The following is a 27,264-nucleotide window of genomic DNA, read 5'->3' as shown; positions in this document are numbered from 1 at the left end:
TGCTTTCTTCACAAGACTTTATTAAGTGCTTTGAGTGGGGGGGCGGGGGTGGGTCCAGGGGAAGTCAGTGCCAGAGAAGTAAGCATTGGGGGAGGAGGGGGGCACGGACCTCAGGACAGGGACTGCTGGGCTCACCTTGGAAATTTTCCACCTTGGAAACAACCATATCTCCATATAGCCAGTGGGGTCCCCATTGGGTCTCCGAGGGGCTTGGACCCCCCTTTCCACCTCAGGGGTCCCTCTCGGCCTTGGCTGTCCAGAGGGTCCTGGGCTGGGAGAGACCCTGCGTGTAGAGGCGGCGTGGGGTGGGGCCTGGGGTTGGGGCAAGGTTTGAGGGGGCTGGTTGACTGGGGGAAAGAGGTGGCATAGAAGCTCTGGTCTTTCTTGTCCTTTCTGGGGGTGTCCAGCAGCTGCTTCTTCCCAGGCCAGGCCTCACTCTTCTTTGGGGGTCCCCGGGGCCGGTGTAGGACGTTGCCATAGACAGGATTTCCTGGTGGAAAGGAATCAGGTCAAGAGGGAATAATTATTCAAGAGAGCCTAGCTCTCTCCAGCCCACCGTGGGGGCTTTGTGTCTGATTCTAGGGGGGGAAAGTAGGTGTGGGGGAAAGCTTCACTATCTACACCTTGGATTCCACCCCCCACCCCCCACCCCCGCCCTGGGCTGGTACCCAGGTGGGGGGCGCGTTCAGGTAAGCAGCTGCAGTTCCCGCCTCCGCCACGCGGGGCGCTGCCAAGGGAGGGCGGGAAACCCCTCTGCCCTCTGCGTGGTTACCTGAGTTATCTGGGTTCCTGCGCCGGCAGTGGCGGCGACCCCAAATCCCGGCGCCCAGCGTGATAGCGACCACAGCCACGCTCCCCCCCACCAGCAGCGGGAGGAGGAGTCCTGGGGGGGGGCAGAGTGAACGGTCTGAGGGTGGCCCAAGGTATGGGGGCGGGGCTGAGGGAAGGGCAGGCTGGCGGGGCTCACCTGGGAAGGCGGAAGTCCGGTCCAGCCGGGGGTCACCTGGAGAGAAGAAATCTCGGTCGCAAGGTTGGCCGCCTTCCAGTGCAGCCTCCTGCACCTTTCAGGGTCAGAGGCCCCCTCTCCCACCCCGGCGTGAGAGCTCAGAGTTCCGGTTCATGCCATGCCCGGTGGCTTCAGGCAGGTGTTCTCTCTGAACCTCGGGTTTCTCTTCTGAACAATAAGCCTAATCATTCCAACTTGCTGGGTTACCGTGAACAACAGCTGATTTTTTTTTCCATCATAAACTTCACCACCCCCATCACGGGTTTCATCATCTTTGTCATGAGCTCCATTATCCTCTTGGCTACTGTGTGTTGAGCCTCTACTCTGTGTCCCATTTCACAGAGAAACTGAGGCTCAGAGAGCCAAGTCACTTGCTTGGACTACACATCCGGGAGGCAGTAGGGCCTGGCTTTGGACAAAAGCCTTGTTTACCACTGCCCTCCTCCCCTTTCCTGCATTACAGGGCAGGAGCAGGCAGGAAACCACCTGTTTCTGAAAAAAAAAATAAAAAGCCCACACCAGCCTGAACATTTGAGTCTTGCTGAAAACTTAGCGTCATAGAAATAATAGTAGCCACTTAAGTTTACTGAGTGCTTACTTTGTCCCAGGCCCTGTTCCAAGTAAGCTCTTTAGATATAATCCCTTTATTTTCACCCAACCCAGCGAGGAACATACCAGTATCTGTATTTTGCCAGCTGAGGAAATAGACACAGAGAGGGCAAGCCACTTGCCCAAGATCACACAGCAAGTAATTGGCAGTGTGGAGACTAGAACCCAGGTCTGTGAACTGAGACATGAACTCCAGCCAGAGGCTCTATCTGCTGTGACTAAGATAAGGTTGGGTATCCCCAACCCCCTCCTCTTGCAGATTCTGAGGTTGGTAGGCTCTCGCTGAGAGGCTGTTGGGGGGAGGCTGTGTATGTGCAGGGACCAGCTGCGTAGGGCTGGATCGGTGCCCGCTCCCTCGCCTCCTCCGCAACTGCCAACATAATCTGATGGCCCCGCTGCCCCCTCCCTCTGCTAATTGGTAATTTGTTCCCTCGCCACTCAAAGGATAAGGGGGCACAAGACAGCCATAACACACCGCCCATGAGGCAGGCATGTGGGGTCCTGCGTGCTGGGGAGGAACAGGGCATCCCTAGGGCTGGGAGGTGGGGCTGGGTGTTCCGGTCTGCCAGACGGGAGCTGGGCATGCACCCAGCACCGAGAAGGCAGGAGCAGTGAGTCCACGTGGGTCTCCAGCGCCCCCCACCGTTGGCCCAGAGTGCGGGGAGCGTGAGAGCCAGGCTTGCAAAACCCTGCTTCTGGTTTGCGTACACCACCAGGTAAATCTTAGCCCTTTTTGGGCTGCACCTTTCCCATCTGTAAAATGAGGAAGCTTTGAGAGTCAACAGCTTTCATTCTGGATTCCAGGGTTCTAGAATCCTCGGCTCTCACCCACTTGCAGATCACAAAATTCTAAGCATCTAAGTAAAGTGTTTGAGGTACTGCAGATGGGAAGATTCTAGAATTGTCCATTCTTTTCATTCAGTGTTTTACAGCCTTTTATTTTATTTATTTTTCATTATTGTGCCCCCCAGGAGATGTTTTAGATTTCTTTTTTCTTAATTGCTCTCCCATGAAATTTTAATACCACAGATAGCCCGTTATTTGTTTGTGGGCTTTATGTACTGTTATGCTTTGTACATAAAAAGTGAAGGTTTTTTTTTTTGCCACACGAATCAACTTTTGCCTCTTTGGGAGAGAGATCACCTCCACTGAGAAATACATGCTTTAGTTCTAAGAAAATGGAATTTTATGTCCCTGTGAGTCTAGAACTGTAGGATTCTATTTTGCGCTTCAAGATTCTCAAATTTTCCTAGGTACCACAGAAATATGCACATGTGCTCACCAAAAGACAAGCTCTAGAACGTTCACCGCTGCCTTAGTCATAATAGCCAGAAACTGGAAACTACCCGAAGTGCTTGTCAACAGGAAGTGGCATTAATAAGAGAAAAGGCTGAACCACTGCGGGGCAAGCAATATGGATAAAACTCCAGGCGTCATGTGGAGCAAATGAAGCTGGCATGAAACAAAAGAGAATCTATTCTGTGATTCCCTTTAAATAAAGTACAAAACCAAATGAACCGGATAATGGTTGCATGAAAGTGTTTGGTTTGTGAAAATTCACTGGGTGCTTACGTGCCCTTCTCTGTGTGGAGACTATAAAAGATTCTGGAATTGTGTGTTACCAAAATTCCAGACCTAAATGTTCCAAAGAGTCTTTAGGATGGTGATATTCTCTGGAACAGTAATCAGCAAACTTCCATCCAGGGGGCCAAAGCCGGCCCACCGCTTGTGTTTTTTTTTAAATAAAGCTTTATTGACACACAACCATGCCCTTTCATTTATAACACCCTTACTACCACGAATAGTTAAAAGAATCATAATTCTACAGCCGCTTTCACACTGCAGCAGCAAAGTGAAGTAGCTGTAACAGAGACCGTTAGGGTCCCCAAAAGCCGAAAATATTTATCACGTGGCCCTTTCCACAAAAAGATTGCTGAGTCCTGGTCTGAAATTACACGTTGCAGTGTATCTTTGGTTATGTCACTCTCGAATATGACGTTCTTGGGTTTTCGGAGGAAGAATCTGATTCCAAGACTTGAGGGGTTTAAGCTTCTAGGTGTCTCAGCTTCTGGAAATTCCAGGGCCCCACTTTCCACCCCATGTCTCCCCTGGGCGCTTACCTGCCCCCACCAGGAGCCACGTCCCGTTGCCGTGGGCCTCCTCCAACTCCGGGATCTCCATGGTCACCCGGCACACGTAGTGGCCACTGTCGTTGGCACCCACGCTCTCCAGGCGCAGGGTGAGGTGGCCGGGCGCCCGCCAGGAGAGGCGGCCCCGGGGCCCACAGAGGCCCGAGTGGAGGCTGCCCTCGGTGACAAGCAGGTGACACAAGGGCTCGCAGTCTTTGGTCCACGAAACACGGAGCCGCTCCCAGGCCTGGGCCTGTGTCACCCGGCAGGACAGGGTCACCTGGCTGCCCTGCCCCGCCCGCAGGGACTCGGGCTCCTGCCTGGTGCTCAGGCCTGTGGCTGCTCGCAGGGCTGGGGGGCGGGAAAAGGGCTGGAGTGAGGGGCACCCTCGGGCCCAGCCATTTGCAAGTGTACGTGTGTATGTGTACACACATGCATGTGTATTTGTATGTATCTGTTTGCATGTGTGTGTGCATGTACATGCATGTATGTATGTGTGTTTGAGTGTGTGCAAGCATGCGTATTTCCATGTGCATGCATGTGCTTGGGTGTATGTGAGTGCATGTCTGTGGGTGCACGTGTCTGAGTGTATGCATGCATGTGTATTTGTGTGTGTGTGAGTGTGTGCATGTGAGTTCAGTGATTTGGAGGTACACGTACCCCAGAAATCACGTTCTAAAACCCAATGCATTCCTTTGGGTGTGGACCCACTATTAGTAGGACCTTTTAATGAAGTTATGGTTTGGCCCAACTCAACCAGGATGAATCTTCAACCTATTACCGGGGTCCTTTAGAAGAGAATGAAATTCAGACAGAGAGAAAGCCCTAGAGCGAGGAGCCAGAAGCTGCAACCAATGGAATCTGGAAAGAGAAAGGAGAGCCACCATGTGTCTTGCCAAGTGACAAGCCAAGCAGCAAGGCGTGCCAACAGCCAGCCCCAGAGTGCCACCATCTTCGGGAAGGAAGCGTGGCCTTGATGATGCCTTCATTTGCAATTTTCCCTAACCTCAAGCCCATGAGCAAATAAATTCCCATTGTTGGAGCCAAACCATTGCGTGGTATTTGCTTAAGGAGCCCAGGAAACAAAAACAGGGTTTTTTTGCCTGTGTGTATGTATGTGCATGTGTGTATACATGGGTGTGAGTGTGTATGCTTATTTGTGCATGTGTGTGAATGCGTCTGTGTGCGCATATGTGCATAAGTGTATTTGTGTGTGTGACTATCTAGGTGTGTGCATGTGTGAAAGCTGTATTTGTGCATGTGTGTGAATGTCTAGGTGTGCTAGCATGTGTGTGTGTGTGTGCATGTGTGTGACTCCCTCATTAGTGAAACTGCAAGGGTGAGGCTGTAAGGGGTTGAAACCTTTTGGGCTATGTGACCTTGGGAAAGTCAAAGACTGCATCTGCAAAACGGGTGTCACTCACTCAGCTCTTTTGAGGTTTAGGGAGGACGTTTGTGACACGGAGGGGATGGGACACGACGTGCAGGGCCTGGGGTCTAAGGCAACAGATGGCAATTTAACCTCAGTGTATCGAGAAACCAAGGAAAACAAGGGGGAAGCATGATCCAATTTCAGCTTTTAAAGATCACCCTTACAGCCCGATGGGGAGAACAGACTCCCGGGGGAGGGAGAGGTTGAAGACAGGAGCTGCGGATCAAAGAGGTGACTGCACTACTCTAGGGGGGAGCTGATGGGGGCCAGACCAGGGAGAGAAGCAGCTGGGTTCTGACTAGATTTGGAGAGTTCACTTTGGGCTGTGATAAGCCTGGGGGTGCCTTTTAGACGCCATGAGGTGTCTTGCGTCAATTCACCTGGCATTTGTGATGATTTTTTCTTTTCAGCTGAGACCAGAGGGATGAGATCTGGAGGAAGCATGTTCCTTCCAGGCAATATAAAGAGCATGTGCAAAGGTCCTGGGGTCCCAACCCAGGGTGCTGGGGGAAAAAAAAATAGAAAGAAAAGGCAGCAGGCTGGAGCAAGGGAGAGGGGAAATAAAGAGGATGGTGGAGGTCAGAGAGGTCAGCAGGTTCAGGACCCCCAAGGCTTGGATGTAGGTGATGGATTGACTTTTATCCTAGGAACTTCCTCAAGGAAACCTTCTTGAAATCCTTGCACCCACGTAAGGCTCCGAGTATCAGAGGGAGGCAGCCTATATGGCAGAGCGTGAGACTGAGGTTCAGAGGGGCTCTGAGCAGGAGGAGTAGGTAGCTGGGGTAATGGAGAGTAAGGGTGGGGAGTGCAGAGGGGAAGGATGTCCAGATACTCACCCCAGAACTGCACCAAGAGGACCAGTGCCATGCCCGGGAACCCCATTCCTGGCCCATCAGAGGCCCATCTCCTAGCTGGAGCCGACACCCTGTCCCTGCCCTCTCATTCGATAGACTTCCTGCTGCAATCTCCACCCACCCACTGCAGAGGCAAAAGTGACACCAGGGCCAGACGACAGACATCCGGGAGCTGATGCTTCTTAGAGCTCCACTTTCTGTCACCTCTGGCCTCAGTTTACCCAAAGTGGTTTTTGCCTGAAATCCAACATGTGCATGTGTGTGCGTGCGTGTGTGTGTGTGTGTGTGTGTGTGTGTGTGTACTGCGTCCCAGTGAGTGGAAATCTTTCTGGAAGACACTTCATAAAGACACTTGGGCTGGGGGACATGTTAAATGGGCAGGGGATGTGGGATGGGGCTGTAGAGTGGGGGTAGGTGAGTGAGGCAGGTAGCAGAGAACTGGATCTCTCTGAGGTTCTGAAGAAGTCCCATGACAGGCATCAGGGGCTCCCCTGCCCCTGGCGTGGGAAGAAGTTTAGGGGCCCATTGCAGGGAGTGGTTCATAGGCTCTAGGGTTCTTCCCAGCCCACAAGAGAACCACATCCCTTGATGGCCCAGCTGCGGGGGAGGGACAAACTCATAGGTCTCAATGTGTCACCCTTAAACCACAGGGTGACCTGCTTTCTCACCTAGAACCCAGAAGGTCTGCAGCCTTCAGAGAATTGTTTCCGTTAGCCTCAGGGAGACCCCTGTGGTGGCACTCTACCTGCCTGGCCCCAGCTAGACTCAGGCAGCTTCCCAGCCTCTTCCTGCCACCCATTGGCCCTTTTCCCACTTTCTCGAAGCTCCCAGCACCCATTCTGGAGACTCTGGATAGATTCAGCTCCAGGCCCTGCCAGTCAATGGGGGAGACAGAAGTGGACACAGACATTCCTAATTGTGTCCTCTGGAAAAGATGTTAGACCCTGGGGCTTTGTGGGATGTCTAGGAGTTCAGCTGTGAATCAACGCAGGGAAAGAGGGGAAAGGGGCATACAGGGACCAAGAACTGCTTGTGCCAAAGCCTCGGCTTTTCAGTAAATGTGAGGCATGCGAGTCGTCAGGGGTCAGGTCTTGGGGGGTGTCGGGGGGTGGAGTTTAGAGAGCTAGTTGAGCAGCAGGCGAGGAGTTGGCGTGGACGAACAACTGGGCAAACCGGAGAAATCAGGCGGGCCAGGGACGTTCCTGAGGTCACACAGCAGGGCCGGGGGTCGATTCCAGGCATCCTGCTTCCCATCCCGGCCTTCTCCCCAGCTCAGTCATCACTTCCAATAGCGCAGGTGGGCCCCAGGCTCCCGGATTCCCGACTCTCGGTGATCCCCGGCACCGGACTACATTTCCCAGGCTGCCGCGGCGGGCGCGCCTGCGCACTACGCCCAGTGATGGAGCGCTGACCGGGGGCGCGGCGGCGGCGGCAAGGAGGGCTCGGCGGGCCATTGGCTCTCGGCAGCGGCAAAGGCAGCTTGGAGACGTGAAGAGCGAGCGGGGCCCGCGGGCCGGGCTGGGCCGGGGGCGTCCTGGGCTGCAGCCATGGAAGACCAGAGGGTAGGACCCAGGGAGGGGCGAAGTCGCGGGTGGGGAAGGGGAGGGAGCCAGGTGATGCCGCAGAGCGACCCCCCCACCCCCAGTTTCTCTGCAGTGAGGCCCCAACCCCCGCGCCGCAGCCCCACCCAGACGTACCCCTCCCCCATCCGGGACGCGGTCCCCTCCCAAGACCCCCCCCCCCATCTTGGCCTGGGTCCCAGCGAGTCCCCTCCATGCGCCCCACCCTCCGCCCGTGTTCTGGTCCCAGTCTTGACCACCCCTGTCCCCCACGCCTTCCATCCGGGTCACCGACCAGGTGTCCCGACCCCTGCCCGGTCCCCGAGGACGTCCCCCCAGCTCAGCACCAGCGACCCCGCAGATCCCAGGCAGAGGCCTGGGTTAGAGCCAAGGGCCTGAGCAGGATAGCCTAACAGGGCCTCCTGCCCACACCCTTCCCCAGGGTCTGCCTTTTGCCCCAGGCTACCCCCACTCACCTGGACACTGCCCTGTACACCCTTTCTCCAGGTCACCCCTTTACTTCCTGCTGACCCTTTCCGCAGGCGGCCCCCTTTCCCAGGGTAGGCCCATCTTCAGGTATCCCCTTGCCCTGGGTCACCCCTTTATCCCAGGCTAACCTTTATCCCAGGCTATCCCACATCCCCTATTTTCCTTCCACACGTGGCCCTTTTCTTCATGCTAGCCCATTTTTCTAAAGCCATCCTTTTCCTCTGGGGTTTTCTTTCCCCAAGCTAGCCTCTTACCACAGATCACACCCCACCTTCAGGACACCTGGACCACCTGTTTGAAGGTTTTGTGGCCAGGCGGACCTAGCTCCGGCCCAGGTCTGCCCTTTCTGGAGCCCTTTCTCTAAGCCTCAGTTTTCCCCTCTGCAAACTGGGTATGCCCCCAGAGTCCTCAACTGCTAGGCAAGGTAACATAGAGGAAGAGCCTCTCAGGGTGGCATACAAGCTCACTGGCACAGAATGGGGAGCCCTGTGTGGGGGAGCTGGGCCTGGCAGAGAGGATTGGGGCTCACAGGCCACGTATGTGTATATACACTTCGGCTGCCGGCAGGAAGCTCTGCGAAAAATCATCACGACGCTGGCTGTGAAGAACGAAGAGATTCAGAGTTTCATTTACTCTCTTAAGCAGATGCTGCTGAATGTGGAGGTGAGGAGGGCACCCCACCCCACCCCCGGACTCTAGGAGGGAGGCGGGGAAAGCTCGGGTGGTTGGGAGGAAGGGGACAGCCGTCTGGGCTGATGCCTATGAGACTGTGGGCTTGGCTGTCCCTCTTGCACCTGTCCCCAGGCTCTGGCCAATTCCATGCTGTCTTCTTCTCCAAGGCAAATTCATCCAAGGTGCAGGAAGACCTGGAGGCTGAATTCCAGTCCCTCTTCTCTCTCCTGGAGGAGCTGAAGGAGGGCATGCTCATGAAGATAAAGCAGGACCGTGCCAGCCGCACCTACGAGCTGCAGGTAGGGGACTGTAGGGAGAGGAGGTCTCAGACCCTCACCTGGATGCCAGCTCCCGTCACCCTGCTAAGATCCAACATCTTCCTCCAGATCTGCTCGTCCTCCCACATCCCATCTCAGAGATGTCCCTGAGTCTCTCCAGCTTCCAGAGTTTTCCCCTGCTCTTTTCCCACCTTCTCTTCCTGGCCTCGGCCCATTAGTGGCCCCACATCCACCTGCTTTTCCTCATAATAGTCCTTGTTTTTCATCACCCCGGCCCCACCTCTGGCTTAGTCTTAGTCCCACCTGTCCTGCTTACACAGCACGCCCTATTACTCGGGACTTTCTCCTGATCACGCCGAGCTGATGGCACCTTCTCTGCTATATCACCTTCCGTAGCTCCCATAAGTTTTCAGATGCCAAGCTGGGATCACTCGATCTGCATTAAAACCTCTAGGGCAGCTTCCCATAGTCCCAGATTCGTATCCCCAGAGACTGTGGAGCTTGTGGGCTGAGGCAAGGGCTGGCCATGTGAGTTTTTAGGATCAGGCCACATGGGACTGATACAGGTCTCTACACTACCACTGGTGGCTTTGAGTAGCTCACCTTTGCTTTTATATAGCTGTGTCCCTAAGCCTGCCAAATGGCCCCTGCTATTTGAGCCCTTCCCTCTCCTGAGACATCCTGGAACTTGTCACAATTCAGCATCCCTGTCCACTCTGTTGGCCAGTGTCATTGAGTCTTTTGAGCCTCATCCCTGAATAATAATGTGCATGGTACCTGGTGTCCCAAAGACAGTGGGGTGTCCTGTGAGGGCTTGATGCAGTGGGATGAGGTGTCCCCTTCTTTGGAACCTGCCATCACGTCGACTGGGGCCTTACCACCCACAGAACCAGCTGGCTGCCTGCACGCGGGCTCTGGAGAGCTCCGAGGAGCTTCTGGAGACAGCCAACCAGACCCTGCAGGCCGTGGACCGTGAGGATTTCCCTCAGGTGGGCGCCCTGGACACCAAGCTGGTAGGCCTGCCCGCTAAAACACAGGGTGCCCAAGTAAATTTGAATTTCCGATAAACCACAAGTAGTTTTTCTTTTTCAATATAAGTATATCCCATGCAATGTTTAGTATAAGTATGTCCCAAATATTGCATGGGATGTGTTTCTCCTTCCAAATTACTTATCTGAAATTCAAATTTAACAACCAGTATGTTTTATCATTAGTATATCCCAAGCGGTGTTTGGTATAAATATGTTCCAAATATTGCACAGGGTATGCTTCCACCAAAAAAGTTTATCTGAAAGTCAAATTTAACAACAAATAATTTTTAGTATGAGCATGTCCCACACAGTGTTTAGTGTTAGTATGTTCCAAATATCCATGAGACATATTATGCTAAAAATTTATTTCTTGGGCATCCCAACTTTAAATTTGACTGGGTATTCTAGATTTTTATTTGCTAAATCTGGTAAGCCTACGTCCGGGCCTCTGGGCAGGAGTGGGGTTGGGATCTTGTCTTTGAATGGGCAGGAAATATCAGGGCTTCTGCTTCTCAGTGCTGGGGGACTTTGGGAAATGGCTACTGCACCAGGTCTCTGTCTTCCTGTCTGTATAATGGCTCTTTTCTGATTCAGTCGAGACAAGTCTTTGAATTTTACTTTTTCCCTCTCTAGGCTGCCAAGCAAATCAAAGATGGGTAAGATGTTGGGCTCTGGCCCCCACCCCAGTGCCCTGGCCCTGTGTGAAGGTGGGGGTGCCCAGGGGAGGATGCCTGGTGGGCCCAGAGCACTGGACAGGACCAAGGGAGGCCCCCTGCCTCCCTTGGTCACTCACCCAAAGGACCCTGCCTGGAGCTCCCTGAGCTGTTGCCAGTGGGCTCCGTCTGCCTCCTTCCTTGCAGTGTGACAATGGCCCCCGCTTTCCGACTGTCCTTGAAAGCCAAGGTCAGCGACAACATGAGTCACCTCATGGTGGATTTTGCCCAGGAGCGGCGGATGCTGCAGGCTCTCAAGTTCCTGCCTGGTGAGAGGGGTGCTTACTGGGCAGCCAGGATCTCAGGGCAGCAGCACCAGAGTCCTGGAGACTGCCGGTTCTGTTTGGACCCCGAGAAGACCCTGCCCCCAGGGTGGACTCCTGAGGACATCCCGCCCCTGGGTGGGGCCCAAGATAATGCCATGCCCCATGGGGGGTGGAGTCTTAAGGAGGCCACACCCCCTCATGGTGGGAACCCAAGAAGGTCATGGACTCAGTCGGTAGAGAATTCTGGGAAAGTTCAGCACCTAAATGATAGAATCCTGAGAAGACTCAGCCCTTTGTTGATAGGACCCTGAGAACGCTTTCCCCACCCTCACCTCTTGGTTGAACCCTTAGGAGGCCCCGCCCCCAGGTCGCAGATCCTCGAGGAGGCCCCGCCCCCAGGCACCAGAACTCAGAGGAGGCTCCGCCCACAAGCCCTATCACCCGGCAGCCCAGGAATCTGACCCCTTCCCCTCTGTCCCGGGCAGTGCCCAGCGCCCCCGTGATCGACCTGGCCGAGTCCCTGGTGGCCGACAACTGCGTGACCCTGGTGTGGCGCATGCCTGACGAGGACAGCAAGATCGACCACTATGTGCTAGAGTACCGGCGGACCAACTTCGAGGGGCCACCCCGCCTCAAGGAGGACCAGCCCTGGATGGTCATCGAGGGCATCCGGCAGACGGAGTACACGCTGACCGGTAAGGGCAGCCTGCGGTCGGCTGCCCCCCCCCTCCCCCGTGCAGCAGACTCCCCAGCTCTCCTTCCTTACTGGTCAGCTGGGGTCCGGTGGACGATCCCCAAACCTCGGGAGGGTGTGAGAGCAGCCTGGCCTGGGGCTGATCAGGAGTATCAGTAAGTGATCATCAGGAAAATGATATGGCTGACCGCTCCTGCCCCGTTTATTGAGTGTGTACTACGTGCCCAGTGTTTTACCCACATGCAATGGCCAGATTTATCATTACCATTTTACAGATGGGGAAACTGAGGCACGGGCAATGAAGCCACCCCCTGCCCTCCTATTATCTCTAGTCTCCAACATCTACCCATCTGTCCATCCATGCAGCCATTCCGTGTAATTGATTGAGCGCCTTTGGTGTACAGGGAACAAAGCAAATGAAAATCAGGCCTGGCGGAGCTGACGTTTAAAGGGGCCCCCTCTACGGAATTGGGGGATTTCCTTGGCACTTCTAAGAAATCACAAAGCCTGGGAAATCCACCCAGCTGGTGGGAGGCGGGGCTAAAGGAATGAAAAATTGGGGATCCCCATGTCTTTAAAAAGCCATCCTGAACGAGGGGAATCCCTGCCCACCCCTCATCCCCCCTCAGGGGTGGAAAGTGCCCTGATGACAAGATAACTATCACCATTCACCATTAGGCTCCTGGGCTGTAATCAGCTTGCTCTTTATCTGTAATTAGCATACATGGTTAATAATGAGCATGCTAATTGCAGGAAAAGAAAAGTCACCAGCCTGCAAGTGGGCCTAGAAAGCTATTGGTTTGTCCTTTGTGTGGGAATCAAAATAAACACACCCCGTTTTTTATTTTCTACAGGATTCCGCAAACCTTGCTCGCCTGTTTGTTTTATTTTGTTTGGCAGGGACTTTTTATTTTCAGATAATTCTAGATTCACAGGGAGGGCCCGTGTATACCTGTAGTCAGCTTCCCCCCACTCCCACCCCCTGGCAGATCTTACATAACTTTAGTAGAGTGTCAAAACCAAGGAGTTGACGCTGGTAAACAGGCTCCTGGGAGGTTGTTTAGCTTCTGCCAGTTCTCCATGCACTCATGGAGTCTGCGTGTATTAATTGTTGCAATCTTAGCCCTTGCATACTTTTGTGTACCCATCACCACAAGACTCCCTCATGCTACCCACTTATGCCAACATCCTGCTGCCTTCAAAATATTCCTAGTAAGTGAATCCTCAGGGCAGGAAACAGAATTGGTCAGAAGTTGCGATTGGCAAGCAAGCTGAGGAATGTAGCTTGCCTGCGTGATTATTTTGACTCCATCTGCTAGTACACTGATTGCTTGGGAAATTGGGAGGGTTTGATTAAGGGTTCGTGGCTTATCCCTCTGCATGCATATCCTCCTGACGTGAATCCTGTTCAGCATGGGGCATTTGATCGCCAGTTTGCAGAAGAGGAAACCGAGGTTCCGAGTGGTCTAGACTGTTGAGAGTTGAATGGGTTCTGGTGTTTCTCAGCCTCAGGAGTCTGGGGCCACAGGTGGGGGTGTGGCTGAGCACAGCACTGAACTTTCAAGGAGGGGACCAGGAGGAGTAAGGTGAGACAATCCGGGCAGGTGCCTGGCGGCAGCAGCAGCAATTACACTAAGGCATAAAAGAGAGGGGTGGAGGACAGCTATCCAAGCGGAGGGAACAGCCTCTGCAAAGGCTCAGAGGACAAGAGTGGCAAAAACCTTGGTGTCTGGAAACTGCCACTAGTTAAGTTTTCATCTGTGGGAAGAGGCAAAAGGACTTTATCCTGAAGGCAGGGGAGCTTTGGAAGGTTGTTGGGCAGCAGGTGTCGAGTGTTATTTGTGCTGCTTAGAGAGTGGGGGAAAAGGGGAGACGTTCAGGAGTGACTGGATATGGGGGTCTGGCCCAGAGACCAGCCTGGGGGTACCTAGTTGGTGAGTGACGACTGAGAGGCGGGGACAGGGGGTACAGTGAGATGACTAAGGGGCTCCTGACTGAGGTACCTCAATATTTAAGGGTGGCAGACAAAAAAGGAGGAGCTTGCAAAGAAGACAAAGGAAGAGCAACTGGAGGGCAGCTAGGAGAGGGTGGTGTCAGGGTTTCTGAGGACAGAGAGTGTTCCAGAGGGAGAGAGTGGTCAGCTAAGATGTGAAATAAGATAGGACTGGGAAAAAAAAGGGTACGGGGAGTGGAGAAAGGGGAGTGTTTAGAAAAATTTAAAAAGAGAAAAGGAAAAAGAAAGAAATGACCAAAACAGGAAGTGCATGATATCTGAGTCATATGGAAAATATGGAGTAACCAGGTATGGCTTGATCAGGGGCTCAGGCAAAGGACTTGGTCTCTGTTCCCTTCCCTTGCCAGCTCGGCTCACCTCTGTGAGGGCTGTAGCCTCCCTGACTAGCCCCAGGTGCTGGCAAATTTGCCTGCAAGGAACTCTGGGTTATGTGTTTCTCTAGCAGGTCAGCCTAGAGGAAGGAGAGACTGCTCTCCATGATTCCAGCCAAAGTCCCAGGGAAGATTCTGATTGGCCAGCCTAGATCATGTGTCTACCCCTAAACGCAATCATGTGACTGAGCCATAAGCCATCCTGATTGGCCAGCCTGGGTGGAGGGGCGGAGCCAAGGAATCCATCACCCAGGAGGTGGAAGAGGGAAAGCATGGTTTCTCAGGGAAAAGATGTGGTTTGCAAGGTACACCTTAGAATGGGGGGGAGGGGCCTGTGGGATTGCTGGAAGACTTGAGGGGCTCTAAGACATTCCTCTGAGTATATATGATGTTGACCTCTCCCTGTTGCCTTCCAGGTCTCAAGTTTGACATGAAATACATGAATTTCCGTGTGAAGGCGTGTAACAAGGCAGTTGCAGGGGAGTTCTCTGAGCCTGTGACCTTGGAGACGCCAGGTGACTGGCTCCCACCCCCACCCCACCCCACCCCCGATCCCACAGCCCCTCCCTCCTGGGGCCCTGTGCAAAATGAGAGTCCTCTAATCAGGGCCCTCTGGCCCTTATTGCTTTGGCTGCCAGGAAGCTCAGCACTCAATCCATGGTGGTTTGCTTGGCCTGAGTGGCTGATCCAAACCAGCTTCTGTCCTTAGCTTTTAAGGTTGATCCCATTAAACAGACACATGCACGTACACACTTCCAAAAACAAAGTCCTTTGTAGATTTGGGGATGGGTTGGGATATCAGTTGTGAAGATGGATGCTGCAGCCTTCCACAGCAACTCCACTGCCTGCCCTACTAGAAAATCCTTCTGCAGTCTAACCTAACTCCTTCATGCTACAGCCCCACCCCTTTCCTGGGATCAGTCCTTGGTGGAAGCCCAGGGCAGCACAGTGGTTTGGAAATGCCTCCAGACCCTGGCTATCACTTCACTCCTCTGGCTGCATGTCCTTCTCCTTCCACCTCTTTCCACCTCATCGTTCTATGTCTTTTGGCCAGTTCAGCTCTCTATCTATCTATCCTGAGCTTTTGTCTGTCTGTCTGTCCCTGTCTGGGTCTGTCTTGGTTATTGTCGCCCTCTTTCTGTGTTTCTGTGTCTCTCTGGATTTCCCCATCTCTGTGACTCCCCCGTCTGCCCGGCCCCAGCGTTCATGTTCCGCCTGGATGCGTCCACATCCCACCAGAACCTGCGGGTGGATGACCTCTCCGTGGAGTGGGATGCCATGGGCGGGAAGGTTCAGGATATCAAGGCTCGTGAGAAAGACGGCAAGGGGCGGACAGCGTCTCCCGTCAACTCCCCAGCCAGGTAGCCTGTCCCTTACCCTCCCTCAGTCTGGTTCAAGCAGTATTTGAATCCACTCCTACAAGGGGGGTCAGACCTGGGGTGGAGGGAGAGACCCAGGGCTGGGAGAGCCCAGTGAGTGAATGAAAGGAATGGAGATTTTGAACTGGGTTTTGATGGTTGAATAGGAGTTATTCAGGTGGGGAAGAGCACAAGCATATTCTGACATGAAGTGTATGGAAAGAGCCAGATACTTGCAGGGTCTGAGCAGAAGTCCCTGGTGGCTGGGGTGGACCAGGGAAGTCTTCCTATGGGGTAGGTGAGAGCTGACCTGAGTCTTCCACCTCCTACCACCCATAGAGGTACGCCATCTCCCAAGAGGATGCCCTCTGGTCGTGGAGGACGGGACCGCTTCACAGCTGAATCCTATACAGTGCTGGGTAAGGAGTGGGAAGGGGGGCAGTGTAAAGGGGGGCTCTGGACAGGGCCTTTATGGGTTGGGAGTTCAGAAGAACTTGTACTGGGGAAACCAAGACAGCCATCAACCAAGGTCCCAATAGCAGGTGTTTGTTCTGGGGGTGAGGGGGAGAGGATGTGGGGATGAGAATTTCTGGGGAAGGCCAGAGCTTCTGGGGTTCTGGGGATAAGGAAAGAGGCTCTGGACTGGGGAATGAGTGGGCAGGAAGGAGCTTGGGGGAATTTCCTGGGGTGAGGGTGGGGATGGGGGTCTGAGGAATAGCTGGGATTTGAGGAGGACCTGAACAAAATGGTTAGCTATAGAGTAGCTGGGTCTGTGGAGTAGGTCGAAGCATGAAGGAACTTTAGGAAGTGGCTTTGAGTGTGTAGAGGAACTGGAGAGTAGCTGGTGTTTGAGAAGAAGCTGGGAGAAGGGCTAGGATTGGAGGAGAGTTAGGGCCACAGGTGCAATTTGATCTTGTGAAGGAGAAGCTGGAGTCAGTGGAAGAGCTGGGGACTTAGGGGGAATTGCTGCTATCTAGAAAAGGTCAAGAGAAAGAGGCTGAGCTATAAGGGAGTTGGTATGGTCAGTGCCATATCGAGGGGGAAGAAACTTGGGGTGGGGCTAGGGACAGGGGAGGAAATAAGGTCCTATGGGGGTCTGGATTTTCTAGGGAGCATTTGGAATTTGTGAGCATTGGAGTTTGGAGAGGAACAAGGGTAGTTATAGGGGGTGTCTGCAGAGCTGCTGAAAATTGAGGGCGAGAGCTAATCCTTGGGAAGGAGCCTAAGCCATTTGTGGGTGGGAGAATAGTTGAGATCAGGGAGGAGCAGGGCCTGGAGAAGAAGCATCTGGGCAGGGAAGAGGTTATCTTGTATCTGGGAAGAGCTGATTTTATATGAACATGGGCTGTGGTCTGGGTAGGGCTGAGTGTGGGGAGCAGCTGAAGTTTAAGAGTAGCTGGACCAGGGATGTAGCTGAGGTGGCCAATATCTGGATCTGGAGTCTTGGGAGAATATGGACCCAGGGATTAGCTGAGGCCTGGAAAACCTCTAGATCTGTGTGGAGCTAAAGCCTGATGTTCCTGATGAATTCAGACTCCTCAAAACTCAGAGGGTAGCTGGAAAGAGTGAGGCCTGAGAAGTATCTGACTCCAGACATAGCTGAGGACTTCAGAATAACTAGCTTGGTGAATACTTTGGGGAACCACTGGCCTCAGATGTAACTGAGGCATGGGACTTTGGCTTCCACCTGGAATTGGCATCTGGGTTGAATCTGGATTCAGAGAATGATGGGAAGGAGTCACTGGGTTTGGGGGAGTATCTGGACGCAAGTAGGACTTGAGTCCTGTGGGCCTACTAAGATTCTGTCAGGATCAGAGGTTTGGGAATTATCTGGGATGAACTGCAGAGTATCTCAATATGAGGAGGAACTGGAGGAAAGCCTCTGGAAGGAGTAGCTTGAGCTTGTGGAGAATCTGAAAGGAGTAACTGAAGCTCGGAAAGTTATCTGGAACTTGGTGATTCTCTAGAGGGAGTGGTGGATAAAGCTTGGGAAGAACCCAGAAGAAATAGCTGGCACTCAAGGAGGATCTGAAGGGAAGAGCAGCGGTCGGCACAGTTCTATCTGTTCCCCACTGCCCACAGGGGACACGCTGATCGATGGCGGGGAGCATTATTGGGAGGTGCGCTACGAGCCGGACAGCAAGGCATTTGGCGTGGGCGTGGCCTACCGCAGCCTGGGCCGCTTTGAGCAGCTGGGCAAGACAGCTGCGTCCTGGTGCCTGCACGTCAACAACTGGCTGCAGGTCAGCTTCACGGCCAAGCACGCCAACAAGGTCAAGGCGCTGGACGCCCCCGTGCCGGACTGCCTGGGCATCCACTGCGACTTCCACCAAGGTGACCCTGGCCCCTCCCCCTCCGGCTGCCGTCTCCATCCACCTCCGCTTGCCCTGCTCCCTCTGCCTTGCAGCGCCCTCCCCGCTCCTGACCAGTCCCCCTGCCGCCCTGCCCTCTCCACTCCAGGCCTCCTGTCCTTCTACAATGCCCGCACCAAGCAGCTGCTTCACACCTTCAAGGCCAAGTTCACTCAGCCGCTGCTGCCTGCTTTCACGGTGAGGGGCGGGAAGGGGCCGGTGCTGGGTGCTGCCAGGGTTCACCTCTAAGAGCCACCCCCCCACCCCACCCCCACCTTCCCTCCCTCTCCCCCAGGTGTGGTGCGGCAGCTTCCACGTGACAACCGGCCTGCAGGTCCCCAGCTCCGTATGCTGCTTGCAGAAGCGGGGCAGTGCCACCAGCAGCTCCAACACCAGCCTCACCTAGGCTGCTGGTTCATCTGTCCACCCACCCGGGGCGCTCTGGGGGCGGCCGTGGGGCCTCGGCACCTTCAGCTGGCCCCTCCTCACTCACTTGCTGCTTGGAGCCTTAACAGCTGGGTGGGGGCACCAACGGGGAGCGGCCCCGAAACAAGCCCCCACTCTGCTTCCTAATAAAAGTCAAACACTGGCAAGGCCATGGAGCTGGTTATCTGGGGCTGCATGGTTTGGGGTGTGCCTCAGGCATCTCCGGGCCTCAGCTTCCCTAGCTGTAAAATGGGCTTGTCCTGCAGGATCAGGCAGTGGGTTTCACTGAGTTATGGATCTTTGGGAGAAAATGGGGCCAGTGTAACAACACACGCACATGCACACACATACGCACACATGTATCAAACACTTGAGCCCTGAGACCACTGAGCTTTAATTCTGGGGAAGAAGGATCAGCCTGGCTCGCTCTGTCCAGAGAGGCCCACCGGTCCCTGCGTGTCTGCCTTCAATGCTCCAGCGCCCGCCTCCGCTGCAGCTTCTCCTCCAGCTCTGCAGTCACGTCTGCCAGCCCTGGGAGGGGGTGAGTGGGGACGATTCCCGAAGACGCTTCAGCCGGGCTGGGGATCCCCAGTCCATGCCACAGCCACCCAGGATTGGTCATAGAATTTGCAGGGCCCCTCGTTCAAAAAATTTGGTGCGAGGCCCTTTGGAGCTGGCCTGGTGTCTACCCCACCGTCCCCTTACCTGGGGAGAGGAAGAAAGCCTGGGCTGAGTTGCCTGCCACTTTCCTGACCATGCCACTCTTGAGGCCTCTAGGTTCTGCAAAAAAGTGGGCAGAGGAGGGCTGGGGCCAGCCCCCTGTCAGAGGAGGGGAGGGCGGGGAAGGAGGGCCCCTTACCTGGCTTGGGCATAATGGGGGCCTTTGGAGTCTTTGCCTGAAACTTCTTGGGCTTCAGGCTAACCGGCCAGCTAGGGGAAGGCACTGCATGGGTGAAGGTGAGGCATGTCACATGGGGCCCCTGGGGCCGCCTCCCCCAACAACTGCACGGAGCCCCCATCCCCCACCCACCATCCTCGTTCACGTAGTTAGCAGCTGGGGTATCTCCGATGGGGATCACGTAGTTCTCGTCCTGGTTAGGTGGTAGGGGCAGGGGGGGAGGCTTGTCCTGGCTGGACTCTGGGGTGGACACAGGAAGCGGTGGCTTGGGGCCGCCAGGAGGGGGCACTGGACCTGCTGGGAAAAGTGGCTACTGGAGGGGCTCACGCAGTACCCACCTGGGGCAAAGAGGCTTGTGTGTGCAAGCACGATGCACAAACGTGTCTTTGTGCCTGTGTGTCTGCTCACACCCACCGATAAGTGTGTCTTTGTCTCATGAAGCAAACTGGTTAAATCTGCATGGGTTAAGTATATGCAAGCTGTGGCTTCACCGTGGGTGTGTACACATGCCTCCAGGTGTGCCCGTATGTGCCTGGCATCGCACGGGGACCGAAGTGCACGCTTGGATACTGCCTGCATTAGCACGTTTTGCAAGCGTATCTATAAAGGCACCGGTGTTCTGGATTTGTGCTTGTGCGTGCCTATGTCCCCGTTTGCATGCACACACATAATTGTGGCCTAGAGATGTAGACTGTGCTATCTGGTTTAGAGGTACCTAGCATCATGCAGAAACACGTACACAGGGGTGTGTGAAACTTGTGTCTACACAGTTGTGTTTGAGCGTCTGATTATGTAGGTAGAGGAGGGGTGGGTGCACATGGGTTCCCAGCATCCGCCAGCTCAGGGGGGACCACCCTGCCTCCCCCTCCTGCAGCAACAACTCCCCCACCCCTTTCTCACAACCAGCCCTAACTTCCCACCTCTGGGCATTGCTCCTGTGGGGTCCTCACCCAGTGCACCCCTTTCCCCCGGGTGGAGCTCCACCCCCACCTACTGAAATCCTTTGGGACCTTCAAGGAACATATCCCTCCTTCCTCTAGGAAGCCTTCCCCTCACCTGCCCCCCCCCACTTCTCCCCAACTCTAGCCACTATCCCCAATCCCAGGTTCGACTCCCTCAAAGCTGGGAGTGTCTGTCCGGTTCCATCACCTGGGAGGTCCCTGAGGACAGGCTATGGGTAATTTCTGGGGTCCCCCATCTCTGCATACGAGATCGGGCGGTGGCTAGAGGTGGGCCCCAGCCCCCCCCCCCCACTTTGCCCACATTGCAGCCTGAGGAGGGGGTGTTACCTGGGTGGGGTGCCGCGGGAGCCACCCACACTTTCTCGCCGTTCTCTTTATCCGCCTCCACGTAGCCTGGAACAGAGAGGGCGGCGTGGAGGGGGCGCGGCGGCGGGGGCTGGCTCAGGGGCGTCCCCGTCCAGGCGGGAGTGGGAGGGGCGCGGGCTGCTCCCCGCCCCCTCCGCCTGCTCCCCGATGCCGCACCCACCTAGCACCTTTTCGTAGTCCTCGTCAAGCAGAAAGGGAACCAGCGCGTTGTTGGTGTGTGACACGAAGTAATCGACCACTGCGTCGAGGGAGGTGCAGGGGAACTGGGGGCGGGTGGGGGACGCGGTCAGAGCCAGCGAGAAAAGGAGGGCGCGGGACAGTCTGCTCACCCGCCCGGTTCCCGGGACCCGGGCCCACTGCTCACCGGGTGCTCCACGTCGATCACGTACGTAGGTCCCTCGTGCTTCACCTTGTAGTGTCGGACCGCCGGCACCCTGCGCAGGCGGGGAGTGGGCGAAGGGCGGCAGCGGCCCGGGCTCCCAGGCGGCCCCCAAGGGAAGACTCCGCCTCCAGAGAGCACCTCCCGCCCCCATCCCCCAGCTCTGTCCCCGCTTCCAGGCCTAGCACCGCCCCCAGGGAGGAGCAGGTCCTGGCGGTCTCCCCCTCTAGGGAAGGCCCCGCCCACCCCAGCTCTGACTCCGCCTCCAGCGCTGGCACCACCCCTAGAGGAGGGGCCAAGTCCCCGACTGACACCATCACCGGGCACGACCCCTTCCCCCTCTGACTTCCTCTCTGCTCCAGACAACGAGATCGCACCCCAAGAACCAGACTCCGCCCTGGAGGAGCCGACCCCACCCCAAGCGTGTGACCCCTCCTACAGAGATACCCCGGCCCGCCCCCAAGCCCCAGGGCCTGACTCCTCTCCCAAAGGGCTCCCCTGTCCTACCGGCTTCTAGCTTCGCTCGGGGACTTTGAACCGGACCCCCGCCCCCCAGCTCAGGGGCGGGACCCCTCCCCAGAGTCTCACGGCCTGGAAACTCCGGCCCCGCCCCCAGGACCTCCCACCGCACCGGTTCTGGCCACGCCCCCCGCACGAGGCCACGCCTCCCCCCGAGGGCGCCCAACGAGGGAGCTGCGCATGCGCACCCGTTGAGGACCTGGCGCGTGGTGACCGACACGCCGCCCGCGCCGTCTCCGCTGGGCCGCAGCAGCAGGTTCCCGCACTCGGGGTAGCGCTCCAGGAGCAGCTGCGCCTCCAGGCGGCTCACCTTCAGGAAGCACCTGGGGCGGGACGCACCACCCCACTGGGAGACAGTCCCGCCCTCCCGCACCTCGACCTGCCCTCAGTCACCTAGACGTGTCCCCGGAGTTTCTGCCCCGCCCTCCAGGCACCTACGCCCGCCTCCAGGTACCTAGACCCACCCCCTAAGTCTCGGCCCCGCCCATTAACAACTAGACCCGCCCCCTTGAATCTCAGTCCCGCCCCCTACACATAGGCCCGCCTCCGAGCATATAGACCCGCCCCGGAGTCACGCCTCACCCCCTAACACATAGACCCTCCCCCGGAGGCTCAGCCCCACCCTCCAGGCACCTACACCCCCCTCCAGGTACCTGGACCTGCCCCCCTGGGGCTCGGTCCCGCACCCCTAGCAACTAGACCCACCTCCAAGCATATAGACCCGTCCTGGAGTCCCGGTGCCCCCCACACACTTAGACTCACCCCCGGAAGCTCAGCCCCACCCTCCAGCCCCCTCCCAACCTGGGACCTGACCCGCACCCAAGCCGGGATTCAGCCCTGTCCTCCAGCCAAGAGCCTCCTCCGGAGTCATCGCTTACTCTCACTGCCCTACTCTCAGCCCCATGCCCCACACCCGGTCCCCACGCAGGAGCCCCTGGAACCCTGCGGGGCACTCACGAGGGCGTCTCGAGTGCGCGGCGGGCCTGCTCCTTGGCCAGGGCCTCCGCCATCATGTAGAGGTGCCCAGGCAGCAAGGTCAGATTGGACGGGACACGGAGCTGGGGAGAGACAAGGGCGACATCAAGGAATGGATGGCTGTGCCCTTGTCACACAGGGGTAATCGGAGGCCAGGGTGCAGAGCCGGGCTGGGAACCCGAGACCTCAGGCTCAGAGAGGGCTGGGAGAGCAATGCTGGGAAAGCCTTGGAAATGGGAGGCGGGACAGAGGAGATGCCAGAACCTGGGAGCTTTAAACTCTCCAGTCTGCAGAGAGCAGGCAGGGAACAAATGAGTGAAAGAGCAGCCAGGATCGTCGATGAAAATTCCTGGTTTTTAAATGATGGCAGTTACTTTAAAAACTTTGAGCACTATGTTGGCAAAGCAAAAGATGATCCACTTGGCCTGTGGGCCACCAGTTTGAGACCAGTGTGCTTCACTCTAAAGGCTTGTTTGGGGAATGGAGAATGGAAAGAAAAAGGAGGATTTCTTGGGAGCCCTGTGGAGGGTGGAGAAGTGGGGAAGACGGGGATAGCTCTCACCTCCACCACGGTCAAAATGAAACCTTTCCACATCTCGCGAGCTTCCAGGCTGTCCACCTAGGGAAGGAAGGAAAGAAGAGTCCATGTCGTTGAGCCTCAGTCTAACTCCTCTCTGAAGTGGGAGTGGGAAAATAAAGTCCCTGTTTCCAAAGGTCTGTTTTGCAAATCAAGGGTGTTAGCGTGGGTTAATGTAGAATGATGTCTGCATATGCTGTCTTTAGTAAATAGGAGCTATTATTATTGTTCAATGGTATATGAACACTAAAAACACATACATTATAATCAGATCCTATATTTCTTATTCTTTAAACCCTCCATGGTTCTCACTTCACAGGCCTGGGGGTTGGGGGGGCAGCGCGTGTCCTCCCTGCAGCCCACCAGACCCTGCATGACCTCCCATGTCCCCTCCCGCCCTCCCCTCCTTCCTCTCTCCCCCTTGCTCCGTCTGCGGCAGCTGCACAGACCGCCTAGCTGGTCTTCCAGCTCGGTCCTGCCTCAGAACCTTTGCACGGGCTGTTCCCACCTGCACGCTGCCCACACCCCAGGCTCCCTCACCTTCTTGCAGTTTCCAAGTAAGACCTTCCCTGACCACACGGTCTAACACTGCAAACATGACCCCTCCCCAGTTGCCATTTTGCTACAATTTGTCTCCCTAGCACATCCCACCATCTGATGCTTTGTATGGCTACACTCATTTATGTTGTTTATCGTGTACCTCCCTCACTAGAATACTGTCCGGTACACAGTAGGTGCTCAATAAATGCTTGTTGTGGCTCAGATCTTGTCCTGGACCCGTTAGTCCTAGCAGAACCCATTTTGCAGTGGAGGAAGCTGAGGCCCAGAGAGGTTGAGTGGTCACCAAACCATTGGCAGAGTCTGCATGAGTCTTGTGCTCTTGTGGGTTAATGGTGGGGAATGGGCTTCTCCCACCAGCCTCTCCCTCCCCACAATGAACCCACCTTAAACTTGATCTCTTGGTTCCGGAGGATGAGGGTGAAGTGGGTAGCAGGGTCACGTGAACTCCTGCAGGGAGCCTCATCAGTGAGCTTTACAAAAGCTCCCAGGTCCAGCTTCTCCACGGGCTGGGGATACAGAGGCAGGGGGTCTGAGCAGCAGCCTGTGACCTCTCTCAGGCGCCCTGGATGACCCATTCACTGGCACAGTCACACCAACCACAGCTTTTGTATGCTTGGCCCCTCGGGTCAAAAGGGGGCCAGGTCCTGAGCGCCAGTATCACCCTTACCTGAAAGTCCCGATTGCTATTGTAGAAATAGATGGTGAGACCCTGGAGGCCTGCCCAGAACTTCTTGTAATCCTGGGAACCAGAGGTAGAGGGAAAGGCGGAAGTGAGGTGGCAAAGCTGAGCACTCCAACACCCCCCTCCTGCCTCTGGACCTTTGCCCTGGCTGCTCTCTCTTCCCTTAGATCCTTACATAACTACTTTCATCACCTGCTTTGGGTTTTCAAAGTTTGCCTTTCAGGGAGACCCTCTCCACTCAAGGCCCAGCTGTAGAGGGGTCTGTTATCCTATAAGGAAGGACCAGAAGGAACCTTGATGAGTTGAGAAACTCAGAGCAGCCCCACAATCTGTGGGGATGTGAGGGAGTTGGGAGTAAGTCGGACTGACTGGCTTTATGGCATTCCACCCAGCCATCTACCCACCCACCCATCAAAACCTCCACGCTTCCACCCACGAATCTACCCACCCACCCATCCACCAATCAACCTACCCAACTGTCCACCAATCCATCCTTCCATCCATCTGTCCACTCACCCAGCCACCCAATCTCCCATCAGTCCATCCACGTATATATCCATCCATCCGCCCACCCACCTATTCTCCTATCAATCCATCCATCCCTCCACCCATCCATCCATCCACCCACTCATCCATCCATCCATCCATCCATCCATCCACCCAACATTTACTGAGGGCCTATGTAGTAGATTGAATTATGTTCCCCCCAAAGATATGTAAAACAGGTTCAACCCCTGGTAACCTGTGCTTGTAACTATATTTGGAAATAGGGTCTTTGCAGGTATAACCCAGTTAATATGAGGTCATTCTGGATTAGGGTGGACCCTCAATCCAATGACTAGTGTCCTTCTGAGAAGCCGAGAGAGTGCACATGCAGGGGAGAAGGTCATGTGAAGAGAAAGGAAGCCGAGACTGGAGGACGCAGCTGCAAGCCAAGGAACACCAAGGATGGCCAAGAGCCAGCAGAAGCCAGAAGATGCAAAGAAGGATTCTTCCTACAGATTGAGGAGTGAGCCTGACCCTGCTGGCACCTCGATTTTCGACTTTGAGCCTCCAAAACTGTGAAAGAATAAATTTCTATGGTTTTAAGCTGCCTAGTTTGTGATATTTTGTTATGGCAATCCTAGGACACCCAGCCTACGATGTAGCAGACACTTGGAACAGAACAAGACATGATTAAACTCAATATGGTTACGTTTTTGGATGGTGGAGGCAGACGTGCCAGCTGTGTGTCGTTGGGCAGGTTACTTAAGCTCTCTGTGCCTTGGTTTCGCCAGCTTTAAAACGGCAATATGGATGATGTCTTTATTATCACCTTACTAATTACTGACCACGTCAGAGACTGTCACACCCATTTCATCCCAGAGGAAACTGAGGCTCAAAGATTTAGAGTCACTCGGAGTGAGGAAAGTATGGAGTGGGGATTTGAACCTACGTCTGTCGTATGCTAGGTCCTGTGATCTCCTGCCTCTAGACACATCCGCCGCGTTCTGGGCTAGGGTAGATTGGGGCATGTGGGGGCAGAGAAGAGGCAGTTCCTGGTGGGAGGGACTGAGGTGGAAAAGGCAGCAAATGGGGCAGGAAAACAAGGAGTGGTTGGTTTGGGCAGGAGCAGAAGATGAGAATGGGGTGTGGGGACAGGGTATGGAGCTGCGGGGCTGAACTTTATTCTGGGGAAAAGCCACCCCCCCATTCCACCACCCCCCACGCGGGTCCCAGGGTCAGAATCCGGTTCAGCCAAATGTGACCCCCCCATCAGCACTCACTGCCCCTGCATACGACCTGCCCCCCAGCCTTGACCTCTGCGGCTAGGGTTCAGGAAATCCTGGAAGAAGTCCCTGTCTTGTTTGCGTCCGAGAATTAGAGACGGAAGGATCAAGATCGCGACAGGGAGATACAGGAGAGAGAGACAGACGGACAGACAAAGGGACACTCCCGAGCCCCCAGTGCATGTCCTATCCCCGGCCAGCATCGACCCACCCCCTTTGGCCGGGTAGGGAGACAAACTCATAACAAGTCCTGCACCTGCCCGAGCCACCCGGCAGGACTCGGGTCCCTGCCGCCTTACCCGGTCGCTGGGTCCCTTCTTCTCCAGAAAGTTTTCGTGGTAATGAATGGGCAGGACACCCTTGGGCTTGGGGGTCCGGAGTGGGCCCCGGATCAAGGCCATGGCCGGCCACGGTCTCTGGCCGGGCTTCTCCCTCCAGTGGGCGTCCCAGCCCGGGCCAGGAAGCAGAGAAACAGGTTCCAGGGGAATCTGCTCGCTTCCTTCAGCTTGCCAGGCTACCCGGCTCCCTCCCCTGCCCGAGCTGGGCGGGGGCTGGGTCGGGGCAGGTCCAGGGCTCCAAGGGAAATCCCGGTTTCTCTGCTCTCCCGGTGAGGTCAGAAAGAATCCACTGGAGAGTACCTTCTGGGCGGGATGTACTGGAAGGTTTTGGGTGCTGGGCAGAGACCCTCCCCCTCACCGATCAACAGCATTTCACTCTAAATTTATTTTAACATTTGTTCCCCCTATTATTCATCTTTATTCCATATGTTCTACTCGTCTGTTGACAAGGTAGATAAAAGGAGCATCAGACACGAGGTTTTCACAATCACACAGTCACACTGTGAAAGCTATATCATTATACAATCATCATCAAGAAACATGGCTACTGGAACACAGCTCTACATTTTCAGGCAGTAATTCCCTCCAGCCTCTCCATTACATCTTGACTAACAAGGTGATATCTATTTAATGCATAAGAATAACCTCCAGGATAACCTCTTAACTCTGTTCAGAATCTCTCAGCCATTGACACTTTATTTGTCTCATTTCACTCTTCCCCCTTTTGGTCGAGGTTTTCTCAATTCCTTGATGCCGAGTCTCAGCTCATTCTAGGGGTTTTCTCAATCCCTTGATGCTGAGTTTCAGCTCGTTCCAGGATTTCTGTCCCACGTTGCCAGGAAGGTCCACACCCCTGGGAGTCATGTCCCACGTAGACAGGGGGAGGGCGGTGAGTTTGCTGGTTGTGTTGGCTGAGAAGGAGAGGCCACATCTAAGCAACAAGAGGTTCTCTTGGGGGTGACTCTTAGGCCTAATTTTAAGTAGGC

The 27,264-nt window shown here is 55.3% G+C and overlaps 3 protein-coding genes across 6 annotated transcripts; 1 reads left to right on the top strand and 2 right to left on the bottom strand.

Annotated features, from left to right (window-relative positions):
• Nucleotides 1-33: 33 nt before the first annotated feature.
• TMIGD2 (transmembrane and immunoglobulin domain containing 2) lies at nt 34-6,131 on the bottom strand. The gene is made up of 5 exons (XM_077119538.1): nt 6,013-6,131; nt 3,736-4,095; nt 968-1,003; nt 773-883; nt 34-490 (listed from the first exon to the last, which is right to left on the bottom strand). The coding sequence occupies exons 1-5, from the start codon at nt 6,056-6,058 to the stop codon at nt 132-134; spliced, it is 912 nt and encodes a 303-aa protein (XP_076975653.1). The 5' UTR covers nt 6,059-6,131; the 3' UTR covers nt 34-131.
• A 1,303-nt stretch (nt 6,132-7,434) lies between these two features.
• On the top strand, nt 7,435-18,419 carry FSD1 (fibronectin type III and SPRY domain containing 1). Of its 3 annotated transcripts, none has more exons than XM_077121116.1 (13): nt 7,435-7,592; nt 8,646-8,741; nt 8,918-9,049; nt 9,916-10,017; nt 10,693-10,715; nt 10,920-11,041; nt 11,524-11,733; nt 14,534-14,632; nt 15,319-15,478; nt 15,815-15,894; nt 17,558-17,809; nt 17,936-18,024; nt 18,122-18,419. In XM_077121116.1, the coding sequence occupies exons 1-13, from the start codon at nt 7,578-7,580 to the stop codon at nt 18,230-18,232; spliced, it is 1,491 nt and encodes a 496-aa protein (XP_076977231.1). In that variant the 5' UTR covers nt 7,435-7,577; the 3' UTR covers nt 18,233-18,419. The 3 variants fall into 3 exon arrangements, with proteins under 3 accessions (XP_076977231.1, XP_076977229.1, XP_076977232.1); XM_077121114.1 differs by having other exon boundaries at nt 9,916-10,041; XM_077121117.1 differs by lacking the exon at nt 18,122-18,419 and having other exon boundaries at nt 17,558-17,718; nt 17,936-18,028.
• A 209-nt stretch (nt 18,420-18,628) lies between these two features.
• Nucleotides 18,629-26,478, bottom strand: STAP2 (signal transducing adaptor family member 2). Of its 2 annotated transcripts, none has more exons than XM_077121118.1 (13): nt 26,240-26,478; nt 24,157-24,228; nt 23,873-23,995; nt 22,914-22,970; nt 22,334-22,434; nt 21,565-21,699; nt 20,843-20,912; nt 20,639-20,741; nt 20,440-20,505; nt 19,283-19,447; nt 19,112-19,195; nt 18,958-19,032; nt 18,629-18,783 (listed from the first exon to the last, which is right to left on the bottom strand). In XM_077121118.1, the coding sequence occupies exons 1-13, from the start codon at nt 26,339-26,341 to the stop codon at nt 18,719-18,721; spliced, it is 1,218 nt and encodes a 405-aa protein (XP_076977233.1). In that variant the 5' UTR covers nt 26,342-26,478; the 3' UTR covers nt 18,629-18,718. The 2 variants fall into 2 exon arrangements, with proteins under 2 accessions (XP_076977233.1, XP_076977234.1); XM_077121119.1 differs by having other exon boundaries at nt 19,283-19,444.
• Between the last annotated feature and the right edge of the window lie 786 nt (nt 26,479-27,264).

The sequence above is a fragment of the Tamandua tetradactyla genome, chromosome 11, assembly GCF_023851605.1.
Source record: "Tamandua tetradactyla isolate mTamTet1 chromosome 11, mTamTet1.pri, whole genome shotgun sequence".
Taxonomy (NCBI): Eukaryota; Metazoa; Chordata; class Mammalia; order Pilosa; family Myrmecophagidae; genus Tamandua; species Tamandua tetradactyla.
This window is presented reverse-complemented; position numbering and strand designations above follow the sequence as displayed.

Coding starts and splice junctions, on each gene's coding strand:
- TMIGD2 (XM_077119538.1), bottom strand. CDS start 6,058: ATGGGGTTCCCGGGCATGGCACTGGTCCTCTTGGTGCAGTTCTGGG. Junction 1,004..3,735: donor GTGGCTCCTGGTGGGGGCAG/GTAAGCGCCCAG, acceptor TCTTCTCTCCAG/GTGACCCCCGGCTGGACCGG. Junction 884..967: donor CCGGACTTCCGCCTTCCCAG/GTGAGCCCCGCC, acceptor GCCCCCCCCCAG/GACTCCTCCTCCCGCTGCTG.
- FSD1 (XM_077121114.1), top strand. Junction 11,734..14,533: donor GACGGAGTACACGCTGACCG/GTAAGGGCAGCC, acceptor GTTGCCTTCCAG/GTCTCAAGTTTGACATGAAA. Junction 14,633..15,318: donor TGTGACCTTGGAGACGCCAG/GTGACTGGCTCC, acceptor GCCCGGCCCCAG/CGTTCATGTTCCGCCTGGAT.
- STAP2 (XM_077121118.1), bottom strand. CDS start 26,341: ATGGCCTTGATCCGGGGCCCACTCCGGACCCCCAAGCCCAAGGGTGTC. Junction 21,700..22,333: donor CGCGCACTCGAGACGCCCTC/GTGAGTGCCCCG, acceptor GTCCCGCCCCAG/GTGCTTCCTGAAGGTGAGCC. Junction 20,913..21,564: donor ACGCGCCAGGTCCTCAACGG/GTGCGCATGCGC, acceptor CCGCCTGCGCAG/GGTGCCGGCGGTCCGACACT.